The following is a 13,795-nucleotide window of genomic DNA, read 5'->3' on the forward strand; positions in this document are numbered from 1 at the left end:
TAGATCTCATCAAGTGGTTACAAAGATCCCTCTAATAATTACAAGGGTATTTCAGTAATCTCGGAGCCTTCAACTCGTTTTATACGTTTCTTGATTTCCCATGCATGGGCACACTACAATCTTCTACCTCATCTTCTATTTCCAATTTTCTTAAAGAGTCCAATCCATGGACACATCAATTGTCTCCAAACTTCTCTTATTTGCTCTTCTAATCTCAAGTGCCAGAGCTCTGGACCCTTGTGCCTCTCAAGCAGATGACTCAAGTCTTTCGATCCTTCCCATCTACAGCAAATGCTCACCTTTCAGTCCACCCAAACAGGAATCTTTGGTTAACACACTCATTAACATGGCTTCCAAAGACCCACAAAGGCTCAAGTATTTGTCAAGCCTACAGGCCCAAATGACCACTTCTGTCCCAATTGCTCCAGGCCAGCAGGTCCTAAACATTGGCAACTATGTCGTCCGGGTCAAGTTGGGTACGCCGGGTCAAATCATGTTTATGGTCTTAGACACTAGCAATGATGCTGCCTGGGTACCCTGCTCTGGCTGTGCTGGCTGCTCCAGCACCACTTTCATTACCAATACTTCTTCCACTTACGGGTCATTGGATTGCTCCGTGACCCAATGCACCCAAGCCCGCGGGTTCTCTTGCCCAGCCACCGGCACCTCCTCCTGCCTTTTCAACCAATCTTACGGTGGAGATTCCTCTTTCTCAGCTTCTCTTGTGCAAGATTCTTTAAGATTAGCCAATGACGTGATACCAAATTTTGCTTTTGGATGCATCAACTCCATCTCTGGTGGGTCAATTCCCAATCAAGGGTTGTTGGGTTTGGGTAGGGGACCCTTATCGTTACTTTCTCAATCTGGATCGCTTTATTCCGGTGTATTTTCATATTGTTTACCCAGTTTCAAATCCTATTATTTCTCGGGTTCACTCAAATTAGGCCCAGCGGGTCAACCCAAGACCATCAGAACCACCCCACTTCTACGAAACCCACACCGGCCATCACTATACTATGTGAACCTCACCGGCATTAGTGTAGGTCGGGTTCGGGTACCGATTGCCCAAGAGCTCCTAACGTTTAACCCGAACACTGGAGCGGGGACTATAATTGACTCAGGCACAGTCATAACCAGATTCGTTGAACCGATTTACGCATCAATAAGGGATGAGTTCAGAAAACAAGTGAAAGGGCCTTTTTCATCTTTGGGTGCATTCGACACGTGCTTCGCAGCAACAAATGAAGCAGTAGCACCAGCAATAAAGTTGCATTTCACAGGCTTGAACTTAGTGTTGCCTATGGAGAACAGCTTGATACATAGCAGCGCAGGGTCGCTGGCTTGCTTGTCTATGGCTGCTGCACCAAAAAATGTGAACTCGGTGCTTAATGTCATAGCCAATTTGCAGCAACAAAACCTTAGGATCTTATTTGATGTGCCCAATTCTCGATTGGGAATTGCCCGTGAGTTGTGCAACTAGATTATTACATATATATATATATATATATTTTTTTTTTCTTCCTTCTTTGTGCTTGAGAAAAAAAAAAAGAATAATAAACAGGAAAAGTCCTGTTGCTCTGTTGTCTTGCTCTGGAGTGTGTTTTATTTATACCTTTGTTAAAAATTTTAACAAAAAAGCCAATGGTGCTGCCCACTGTTTTAACAAAGCTTAAATTCAACAATCAGCTACAGTGAATTGGCTTTGTGCTGTGCTGAAGTTTCTGTTTAATGTTTGTTTGTTTTTTTTTTTCTTTTCCCGTGGGCCCTTGTATGCTCTCTGTAATAATAATAATAATAATAATAATAATAAGAGTTAAAGTAGGAGGTTTTTTTTGAATTGAAATTGATTTGATTAAAATCGAATTGTAATTAATCAAAATCAGAATTAGTTTTAAATCGAACTGAAATCGTTCTTCTACGATTTGGTTTAGGTTTATATTTTTCAGGAATTATAAATCGGTGATTTTAAACTGAATTGAACCTCTGATTCTGAACTGAAATAAATTGATGGTTTAAATAAAAAAACTTAATAAATACTTCACTCCACTCATAATTTATTTATATAAATTTTATATTCTCTATACAATTATTCTCTGTACTCTTTTTAATTTTTAATATTTTCTCAATTTCTCTTAAATTCTCTAAACAATTACTTTCTACTTTATTATTTTACACAATCATTAAAATTTTTAATACTATCTCAATTACTCTGTTATTGCTTTATATCCTCAATAAAATTTTTAATATCCTATATTTTATTTTTTTTCTTTTTTATATTTTTTTAATTATCAAATTACTTAGAAAAAGGGCAAATAATAAAATTAGAAACTTTGATTTCTCTAAATCCAAGAGGATACATAGGTAAAATTAAGTTCATATATTTTTTTTTTAATTTGTTTAAAAAAAATAATTTAATCTATAATTTTTTAATCAAGTTGTAATCTTTTCTTATTAATTTTTTCTTAAAGATAAATTAATTTCATTCTTTTTTTTATTTTATTTTGATTGAAAATTTTTTAAGACAAATTAAAATATAATTTAATTATAAATTAATAAAATTTTTCTTTAATTTTTTTTTAAATCGCTTCTAAACTATCTTAAATCGTCTTCTTTCAAATCGCTCTTTAAACCGTTTTAAATTAAGACTCACACCGAAATCTGCAATTCAAAAATCATTTTCCAAATCGTTTCATGGCCGTGGACATCCTAAGTTGAGCAAAGCCAATATTAAAGGAAGATAAGAAAGGTTCAAAAAAAAAAAAAAGGAAAAGAGGAAGATAAGAAAGGGAAAGAGGAAGATAAGAAAGGGACGGCAACCTAAGATGGAACCAACTTCTCCGGTTTGGGCGGCAGTAGTGGACATAAATGTGTATACATGTTTTATTTTGAGTAGCAGGTATGTGTTAAGCTTTTATTAAATTATAAAAAAAAGATATATTATTTTCACTTAAATGCATCAAATAATTTTTAGTAATTTATTATTAATATATATATATATATATAATTTGAATTATTTTCAAGTAGATTCGTAAACTTTAAATTTTGACAAATCAACATCTCGTGAGTAGTTTTGTAAAAAAGTTCAAACGGTCTAAATAAAAGATAAATTAAGAAAAAATATAACCAAATTGAAATAATGATGAGAAAAAGAAATTAAACACAACCAATATACAAAGTCACAAACTTATTAGAAAAATCAACTGAGAGATGGATAGCAGCATCACGAGAAAAGCTCTATTAGCAGAAAGAACACTAGTGATGATGAAAAAGATTGTGTCTTATTTATAGAGATACTACATCTATTTATACATGAGAATATGAGCTAATTTTGACAAGAATAATAATTATTATAATTATGCTAAACTAATCTCCTATAATCATGCTAATTACTATAATTATACTAAATAAATATTTTATAATCATGTAAAGATAGATTTTCCTATAATCATGCTAACAACCCCCCCTCCCCCCCTTAAACTCAAGGTGGTAGCACGGGTGCCAACTTGAGTTCGCTTAAGAGATCCTGAAAGCGAGTGGGAGGATGCGTTTTGGTGAATATATTAACGGTTTGGCTGACAGAGGAGACAGGAATCAAACATATGGTGCCATGAGCAATATGATGACGTACAAAATGACAACAATTTTGATGTGTTTGGTACGCTCATGAAATACATCATTATGAGAAATCTGTATAGCACTTCTATTATCGCAATGAAGCATCGTGACAGAAGAATGAATGACACTCAAATCAGTTAATAACCACCGTAACCAAAGTAATTCAGATGTAGCATCAGCAAGAGCACGATCTTCATATTTTGTGTTAGAACGTGCAACAACAGTTTGTTTTTTGCTATGCCAAGAGATAAGAGAATCACTTAAGAAGAAATAATAACCAGTTGTAGAGCGATGGTCTGTCAGATCACCAGCCTAATCAACATCAGAGTAGCCAGATAATACTAGGGAGGAGGTAAAAAAAAGTGCAAACCTTGAAAAAGAGTGCCTTTGATATAACGAAGGATTCGAAGTACTGCAGAGAAATGAATTGAGCGAGGAGCAGACATAAAGCGTGACGGATGAACAACATATGAAATATCAGGTCGAGTAACTGTGAGATAAACAAGACTCCCGACAAGCTGTCGATATAAAGTAGGATATCATCAAAAGGAGTGCCATCAAGAGGTGTAAGTTTGCAATTGAGCTCTATCGGGGTTGATACTGTTTTGCTATCAGTGATGCCTGCTCGAGAAAGTAAGTCGGATGCATACCTTGCTTGAGAGAGATAATTGTCACGACCCAACCTATGGGACTAGGACTAAAGCCCGAGGCCCGTAGTAAGCCTAACTGTTCATTTACCCAATTCTAAGGCCCATTTGGGCCCAATTTCAGAAAACAAGCGCCATAAAATGGACTTTCCAACGGGAGTTTGACTCACGTAAACACAATATAGTCAATTGGGGAGCTCAGCTCACCCTCCACATACTCATCAACATAAAAATAAATGGGAGCTCAGCTCCCTCATCTAATCCATCAAGCATGCATAGCATATTTAGTTTACAGGTCCAACATGATAATAATATTACAGACCAAATTCAAATAATTACTGCTAACACATGCGGAAATTCTAGGAGTAATTAAAATTACACAAATATTGATAAACAACCTGCGAGGTAGAAAAGCAGGTTAACCCTGAACAAAATATCCTCCTGTGGCCTGTAAAAATTTTTGAACAGGAGTGAGCGTTCGACTCAGAGAGTAAAATATCAATTTTAACCATAATCTTTATAACTATCTAGTACTAATGCAACCTGTGGAGTGAAATGTAACAGCAATAACATTTTCACATCATAGCATCAAAAAGGTAATTTGGAGCACTCACACACCCTGTAGCATCAATCATAATATATTGGGAGTGATCCTATCTGACTCTCTTAAATCCAACTGTGCAAGAACTCAAGCGGACTTTAATAAACCAAATCGAGGTCAAGAACTCAAGCCGTGACTACCCCTCGAAGGAACGGGTCAATGAAGAACTCAAGCGTGACTACCGTCTATCCATAGTCCACACCACATCACACGACGCCAACGCACACCGCTCCAAATTACCACAACAACACTCATGGCACATTATGATTATGAATGCAACATAATTCGTGCCTAGAGTTTAACTATATAAATATATGTATATAAGTGATGCATGGGCATGCTGAACATATAATAATATCGAAATTACAATTAAAATTAATATTCTACTCACAAACTTGACGACAAATGTGGCGGTGGGCGGAGAATAAGGCTCACGACAATCATATTACATTTATTTAATACAATCGACTCAATACAAACAAAGAAAAGACCAATTCGTCCTAAGTGAAAATCAGTGAGTCTCCTATACCTAGGACCTACCCAACTGCAAAAGGTTTCAAAACACTTCTATACTCACAATCCATATATCATTCAATCATATCACACAGCCCCTCGGCCCATCAAATCAGTCATCCATCACAATACGCAAAATTTCAATTTAGTCCTTATTATTGATCATTTTTGCAAAGCCCAAACAAGCTCTAAAAATTATAAAACTTTGCGTCCTTAGCAATATTACTAAGCTATTGCAAAAAGAATCGTAATTTTCTAAGCTACCACGAATATTTTATGGATTTTTAATCCTATTTAAGCACTAGAAAATTACGTAAAAACAAGGTTCGGGTTTACCTTTGCGATTCCGACTGCGCTGGGGCGTCGACAATGGGGCTAACCAAAACCTCGGCCCAATTCGGAGACTTTTGAAATTTGCGGACTCGATCAAATTTCCGCGAATCGAGAATACCTACGAAGCCCATAACACGGGGTTAGTACATAAATTTTCAGAATTTTCTAAGCTCATTTAATGCTCGAAAATACGTTCGTGGAACCCAGAAAAAGCGGTGTCGAAAAAATTCGAAATTTATGTCGTTGCGAAGCTCTCGATGAATGGAGGTCTGGTGGCCTCGGTTTCCTCGTGGGATTCACGGTTTTGAAATCTAGCCCAAAGTCGAAATGGGCTAAAATCTTCCCGAGCAAAAATCGGACAATCGCTCGATGGATTTGGCGTTCTTGGTGTCTATGGAAAGCTCTCTCCGAGTAGATGATTTTGGACACAAGACCGGTCCAATTGGTGGCGGATCGGGGCGTTGGCTAGGGCGGAAGGAGAAAGCAGAGAGAAGAGAGAGAGAGGCGTGGCGCGGGAGGAAGAAAAGAGAAGAGACCGGTCGATTCGGTCCGGATTCGGTCGGATTCGAGATACAAAATTTTGAATTTTACTCGCCTCGGGACCAGCGAGGTCAAAAATTCGAAAAAATTCCATAAAACTAGAAAAATCGTAGACTCCAAATATATTTTTAGTTTTGCCACGTGGTCTTTAAATTAATTTTTAAAAATCATCAAAGTTTATATTTTAAAATCGAACCCGATTTTAAAAATTCAAAAATCTCAAAAAATTCCTAAAATTCAAATAAAATTAAAAGACCAATAATACTCTTAATTAATAAAATTTTAGGGTGTTACATTCTTCCGAAAATTAGTCTCGAATTTTTACACAAGCAGAATAAAGCACATGATTATACATTGAACAAATAAGGGTACTTGCTACATGTCCCGTTCGACTCCAGTGCACTCTTCCACCGTGACTCCTCCACAAAACCTTAACCATAGGGATCTGTTTTAATCTCGTCTCACTTGGTAGTCCACTATGGCTGCTCTTCAAATGTCAAATTTTCTTTTAGCTCTATCACATCGAGAAGGATCGGGAATGTATTTCTGAGCATGGAGATGTGAAACACGGGATGAGCGTGAGAAAGGTTGGGTGGTAGCTCCGCTCCAACTCTATCGGTAACCTCAAAGGTCCGATATACAGGGTGCCAACTTGCCCTTCTTAATCTCATGACTCCTTCATTGGAGATACCTTGAGAATACATAGTCGCCATGCAAACTCCACATCCCTCTGCATAACTCTTACATCTGTCCTCAGTCGTTCCCTGATTAAAGGAACTACCTCTGCAGTGTATTGCACTGGGTCTACATCATGCACCCTTGCTTCCCCCATTTCTGTCCAACACAGAGGAGACCTACACTTTCTTCCATATAATGCCTCATAGGGTGCCATCCCTATCTTTGGAGTGATAATGTTGTTATAGGCAAACTCCACCAAAGCTATTGCTCATCCCATTAACCTCCAAAATCCAAGACACTCATGCGAAGCATGTCTTCGATGTTTGGATTGTCCTTCGAGGGTGAAAGTTCAATTGTGTACCAAGTGCCTCTGCAACTTTCTCCAAAGAAGTGGCGGGGCCCTCGGATATTATGGGCGGAACTCCATGCAATCGACTATTTCTCGAATGTAGAGCGGGCATCTTGTGCCACGAGTATGTAGTCTTTAAGAAGTGAGTGATTTGGTCAAGCGGTCAACAATTACCCATATCGAATCATATCCTCGCGTGGTGCGAGGCAACACAAAATCCATAGTGATCATTTCCCACTTCCATTACGGGATAGGAGCTCTTGCCGGTCTCTGGTGTTCAAACTTCACCTTCGACAAGTCAAGCACTTGGACACAAAGTCTGCAATGTCTCTCTTCATGCCATTCCACCAATAGCTATCTTTCACATCATGGTACATCTTGGTGGAACCTGGGTGTACACTGTACAGTGTATAGTGTGCCTCTCGCATGATTTCATTCCTGAGGTTGTCCACATCGGGCACACATATCCTAGAACCTTGCACTAGGGCACCATCATTGGCAAACCCAAACTCACCACCTTCACCTGTACTCTTTCTATGATCTTCATCAATTGTTGGTCTGGAAACTCTAACTCTGTCCCTCAAGTCCGGCCTCGAAAAGTGAGCCAACAATACCCTCATCTGAAAGATCTAGGATTAAACCTTGATCCATCAACTCATGTACCTGAATCAATGGTCTCTTCTCTCAAATGTAAGATTTTGCTCAAGGCATCTGCTACAACATTGGCCTTCGGGTGGTACTGGATGGTGCAATCATAATCTTTCAGAAGCTCCATCCATCTCCTCTGTCTCAAGTTCAAGTCCCTCTGTTGGAAAATGTACTTCAAACTCTTGTGGTCGGTGTATATCTCGCACACTTCGCCATACAGGTAGTGTCTCCAGATTTTTAGTGCAAAGACTACAGCTGCCATTTCCAAATCATGGGTGGGGTAGTTCTGCTCATGCCTCTTGGTGCCTTGAAGCATAAGCCACTACCTTTCCATTACGCATCAAAACACACCCTAGGCCAACTCTGGGCGTCACAATACACGGTGTATCCTTCACCACTCACAGGTAGTGTCAACACAGGGGCAGTGGTTAGACACTCCTTAAGCTTCTGGAAACTCACCTCACAGTCATCTGTCCAAATGAATGGAACATTCTTCCTGGTCAACTTAGTTAAGGGAGCTGCTATCCTGGAAAAATCTTGTACAAAGCGCCTATAGTAGTAAACCCGAAAACTTAGCACCTCATTGTAGGCCTAAGCCAATCGATTCTGACTTCAATTTTCTTGGGATCCACTTGAATACCGTCACTTGAAACCACGTGTCCCAAGAATGAGATGCTTTCAGCCAAAATTCACATTTTGAAAATTTGGCATATATTGGTGCTCCTCAACGTCTGCAACACCATCCTCAAGTGCCACACGTGTTCTTCCTCGGTCAGAGTATACGAATGTCATCTATGAATACGATGACAAAGCGGTCCAAAAATGGCTTGAACACCTGTTCATCAAGTCCATGAAGGTGCATTAGTGAGTCCAAAAGACATCACCAAGAACTCATAATGACCATATCTTGTCACGAAAGCCGTTTTGGACACGTCCTCATTCACGATTCTCAAGCGATGGTAGCGATCGCAGTCTATCTTGGAAAAGAATCTAGCTCCTTGGGTGATCAAACAAATCATCGATCAGGAAGTGGATACGTGTTCTTCACAATCACCTTGTTCAGCTGTCTATAGTCAATGCACAACCTTAATGACCCATCCTTCTTTCTCACGAAAAGAACAGGAGCACCCCAGGGTGAAGTGCTCGGACGTATGAAACCCTTGTCCAAAATCTACTGTAGTTTCTCCTTCAGCTCTTTCAATTCTGCTGGTGCCATCTGTAAGGTGGCATCGATATGGGGTTTGTACGGCACAACATCAATGCAAAACTCTATTTCCCTTCTGGTGGTAACCTGGAAGCTCCTCGAGGAAGACATCCATGAATTCTCGACAACGGAACATTTTCCATGCGACACCTTCTACGGATGTATCTCTCACCAATGCCAAATACCCTTGTCTTCCACGCCTCAACTTTTTTCTACCACTAATTCGACACCAAATTATATGGAGCCACGCTCTGTCACCATCAAAACTAAACTCTTCCACACGGTATGTGGAAATACACCTTTGTTCCTGCGGTCTAAGGTGGCATAATGAGTTGCCAACCAATCCATCCCGATTACATGAAATCCATTCTTGGTAGAGGAACCAAGTCTGCTGGGAGGATCTTTCCATCCACTACCACTGGGCTACCCGGAAAAACCATATCTACATCTATGTTGTCACTAAGTGGGGTAGCTACTGACAAAGGGCACTCTAAAGTTGTGGGGTTTCTACCCAACCTCATGGCAAACACAGGGGAGACAAATGAGTGCGTAGCACCCGGATCTATTAAAACACGAGCCTCATAAGAAACGGACGGAAGAATACCGCCACAACGCATTTGAAGCTTGAGCATCACGGTGGGTCGGTGAAAAAGCTTGACCCCTACGAGTGGCGAGAACCACGAGACTTCTACCTCTGATCGCCTCTAAATCCACGTCCCCCTTGTCGCCATGTTGGGCGCCGGATACAAGCCGAGGAACATTGTGACCCCATCGTGGCTCGAACATGGGGCATTCTCTAGCAAAGTGACCTGGTTTGTCACACCTTAAGCATACTCCTGATCCCATCAAACAAGGTCACGAATGTCCTCTTCCACGTGCACAAGGTGCCAAGGAGGATCTGAGCGGACGTGACCACTGCTGGATCAATCCTCGTGGTTTGTGTCTAAAACCACTTTTCTTGTTACTACTCTTTCCTAAGTAATTACTCGCCACCACTATCCGAGTACCCATGGAAGGGACACGAGAACCCTCTGCTCTGTTTTCTTTGCTCTTCCATTTGTCATCATAAGCGATCTCAATCTGTCTAGCTCGGTCAACCACCACATCAAAAGTGATCGGACATCATGGCGAGTTCGCATATCTCTGTCAAGCCCCTTTAGGAATCTTTTCACCTTCATAATCTCTGTAGAAGGGGCATATCTGCTCAATTCAGCATATTCATCTACGGACCTGCCATTCTGTCTTAAGGCCTCAAAGGCCCACTGCTTCTGATCTCTGAAACTTTCTTGCACAAACCGGTTGATAAAAAGTTCCACAAACTGAGCCCATGTCAAACCCTCCATCCGGGGTAACACGTCGTCATTCATCCATTGTCTAGGCATGGGCCCCATGATGTGCTGCATACACTCTATCAATCTTCTATCGGGAATCCAAAAATCGATATGCATCGTCTGACACATCATAGGTACAAGGCACCAACTTCTTGAAATTTATGATCTGTTTGTAAGATTCCTCTCTTGGTGCGGTGGAGGGTGGACCATATCTTGCGCCATCATGTCGATGGTTCTCTGAGACCCGGCTAGAGTAGTGCCATGGGGTCCATGGGACCTGTGCCATGAAAGATTCTGAGCGTGGGTAGGCGCTCTTCTACTTGGCGGCTCTAGGCCTCTACCCGCCTCCTCGGGCGGCGCCTCATCTGCCGACACCTCGTCAGGCACATCAGTGTAGTGGCGGCTCTCACCTTCTCGCATTTTCTGAAATACATTAGCCCACAAAATTCAAAGCGCACATTGCCTCTATAGACTCATATTTACATACAATATATGAAGCGAAACTAGAAGCAAAACGACAATGCAAGGCGAATAGGGACCCTATTTTTCCGCATGTGACTCTATTAGACTTTTCCCAACACTTTAGACAACATTCCCTAAGAATGAGCCTAAGCTCGATACCACATTTGTCACGACCCAACCTATGGGCGGGGCACTAGGACACCTAAAGCCCCGAGGCGTAGTAAGCCTAACTGTTCATTTACCCAATTCTAAGGCCCATTTGGGCCCAATTTCAAGAAAACAAACGGACAGAGTCCGGCCATAAAATGGACTTTCCAACGGGGAGTTTTCGACTCACCCGACCTGTAAACACAATATAGTCAATTGGGGAGCTCAGCTCACCCTCCACATACTCATCAACATAAAAATAAATGGGAGCTCAGCTCCCTCATCTAATCCATCAAGCATGCATAGCATATTTAGTTTACAGGTCCAACATGATAATAATATTACAGACCAAATTCAAATAATTACTGCTAACACATGCGGAAATTCTAGGAGTAATTAAAATTACACAAATATTGATAAACAAACTGCGAGGTAGAAAAGCAGGTTAACCCTGAACAAAATATCCTCCTGTGGCCTGTAAAAATTTTTGAACAGAGTGAGCGTAGAGTAAAATATCAATTTTAACCATAATCTCTATAACTATCTAGTACTAATGCAACCTGTGGAGTGAAATGCAACAGCAACAACATTTTCACATCATAGCATCAAAAAGGTAATTTGGAGCACTCACACACCCTGTAGCATCAATCATAATATATTGGGGTGATCCTATCTGACTCTCTTAAATCCAACTTGGTGCCGTGAAGAACTCAAGCCGGACTTTCGCAATAAACCAAATCGAGGGTCAATGAAGAACTCAAGCGTGACTACCCCTCGAAGGAACGGGTCCGAAGAACTCAAGCGTGACTACCGTCCTATCCATAGTCCACACCACATCACACGCACGCCAACGCACTGCTCCAAATTACCACAACAACACTCATGGCACATTATGATTATGAATGCAACATAATTCGTGCCTAGAGTTTAACTATATAAATATATGCATATAAGTGATGCTTGGGCATGGATAACTTATAATAATATCGAAATTACTATTAAAATTAATTTTCTACTCACATACTAGACGACAAATTGTGGCGGAGGAATAAGGGCTCACCCGACAATCATATTACATTTATTTAATACAATCGACTCAATACAAACAAAGAAAAGACCAATTACGTCCTAAGTCGAAAATAGTCTCCCTATACCTAGGACCTACCCAACTGCAAAAGGTTTCAAAACACACTTCTATACTCACAATCCATATATCAGCAGTTCAATCATATCACACCCTCTGGGCCCATCAAATCGATCATCCATCACAATACGCAAAATTTCAATTTAGTCCTTATTATTGATCATTTTTGCAAAAAACAAGCTCTAAAAATTATAAAACTTTGCCTCGCGGTCCTTAGCAATATTACTAAGCTATTGCAAAAGAATCGTAATTTTCTAAGCTACCACGAATATTTTATGGATTTTTAATCCTATTTAAGCACTAGAAAATTACGTAAAAACAAGGTTGGGTTTACCTTTGCCGATTCCGACTTGAACGCTCAGGACGTCTGACAATGGGGGGCTAGCCAAAACCTCGGCCCAATTCGGAGACTTTTTCGGTAACGGGTCTGTCTGGCTCGAAATTTGCAAACTCGATCAACTGTCGAATTTCCGCGAATCGAGAATACCTACACGAAGCCCATAACACGGGGGTTAGTACATAAATTTTTTAGAATTTTCTAAGCTCATTTAATGCTCGAAAATACACTGCGGTTAGTGGGACCTGTCGGAAAAATTCAAAATTTATGTCGTTGCGAATCTCTCGACGAATGGAGCGTCTTTGGTGGCCTCGGTTTCCTCGTGGGATTCACGGTTTGAAATCTAGCCCAAAAGTCGAAATGGGCTAAAATCTTCCCGAGCAAAAATCGGACAATCCGCTAGATGGATTTGGCGTTCTTGGTGTCTATGGAAAGCTCTCGCCGAGTAGATGATTTTGGACACAAGACCGGTCCAATTGGTGGCGGATCGGCGGATTTGGCCGAGGAAGTAGGGACGTTCGGAGAGAGAAAGCGAGAGAAGAGAGGAGAGGCGTCGCGCGGAGGAAGAAAAGAGAAGAGATTCGATTCAGATACAAAATTTTGAATTTTTACGAGGTCCAAAAATTCCGAAAAAAATTCCATAAAACTCAGAAAAATACGTAGACTCCAAATATATTTTTAGTTTTGCCACGTGGTCTTTAAATTAATTTTTTAAAAATCATCAAAGTTTATATTTTCGGAAAATCGAACCCGATTTTAAAAATCCGAAAAAATCTCAAAAAAATTCCTAAAATTCAAATAAAATTAAAATACCAAAAATACTCATAAATAATAAAATTTTGGGGTGTTACAATAATAGCCATCAAAATTTTGAGAAACTTCAAGACCCAAAAAATAGCTGAGAGAACCCAGGTCTTTCATTTCAAAATTTTGATTGAGATAATATTGTAACTCTGAAATACCAGATGAATCATCTCCTGTTATTATCATATCATCAACATAAGCAACAGAAGAACAATACCACTGTCAGCTCTGCAAGTGAATAATGCAGAATCATGTGGATTAGAGAGAAAACCAAGTTGAGCAAGAGTAGAACTAAATTTGGCAAACCAGGCCTTAGGAGCTTGTTTTAATCCATATAAGGCTCACCTTGCAAACCTTATGAGGAGAATGATAACCAAGAGAAGGATGCATATAAACCTCTTCTGATAAATCACCATGAAGAGAAATATTTTTGATATCCATC

The 13,795-nt window shown here is 39.9% G+C and overlaps 1 protein-coding gene across 1 annotated transcript; it reads left to right on the forward strand.

Moving 5' to 3' along the window:
• On the forward strand, positions 1-1,709 carry LOC110637363 (aspartyl protease AED3). The gene has a single exon (XM_021787425.2). The coding sequence runs from the start codon at positions 167-169 to the stop codon at positions 1,478-1,480; it is 1,314 nt and encodes a 437-aa protein (XP_021643117.2). The 5' UTR covers positions 1-166; the 3' UTR covers positions 1,481-1,709.
• The last annotated feature ends 12,086 nt before the right edge of the window (positions 1,710-13,795 follow it).

This window comes from Hevea brasiliensis, chromosome 12, assembly GCF_030052815.1.
Source record: "Hevea brasiliensis isolate MT/VB/25A 57/8 chromosome 12, ASM3005281v1, whole genome shotgun sequence".
Lineage (NCBI taxonomy): Eukaryota > Viridiplantae > Streptophyta > Magnoliopsida > Malpighiales > Euphorbiaceae > Hevea > Hevea brasiliensis.

What these genes read in the sequence shown, in the direction of transcription:
- LOC110637363 (XM_021787425.2), top strand. Translation starts at nt 167, where the DNA reads ATGGACACATCAATTGTCTCCAAACTTCTCTTATTTGCTCTTCTAATC.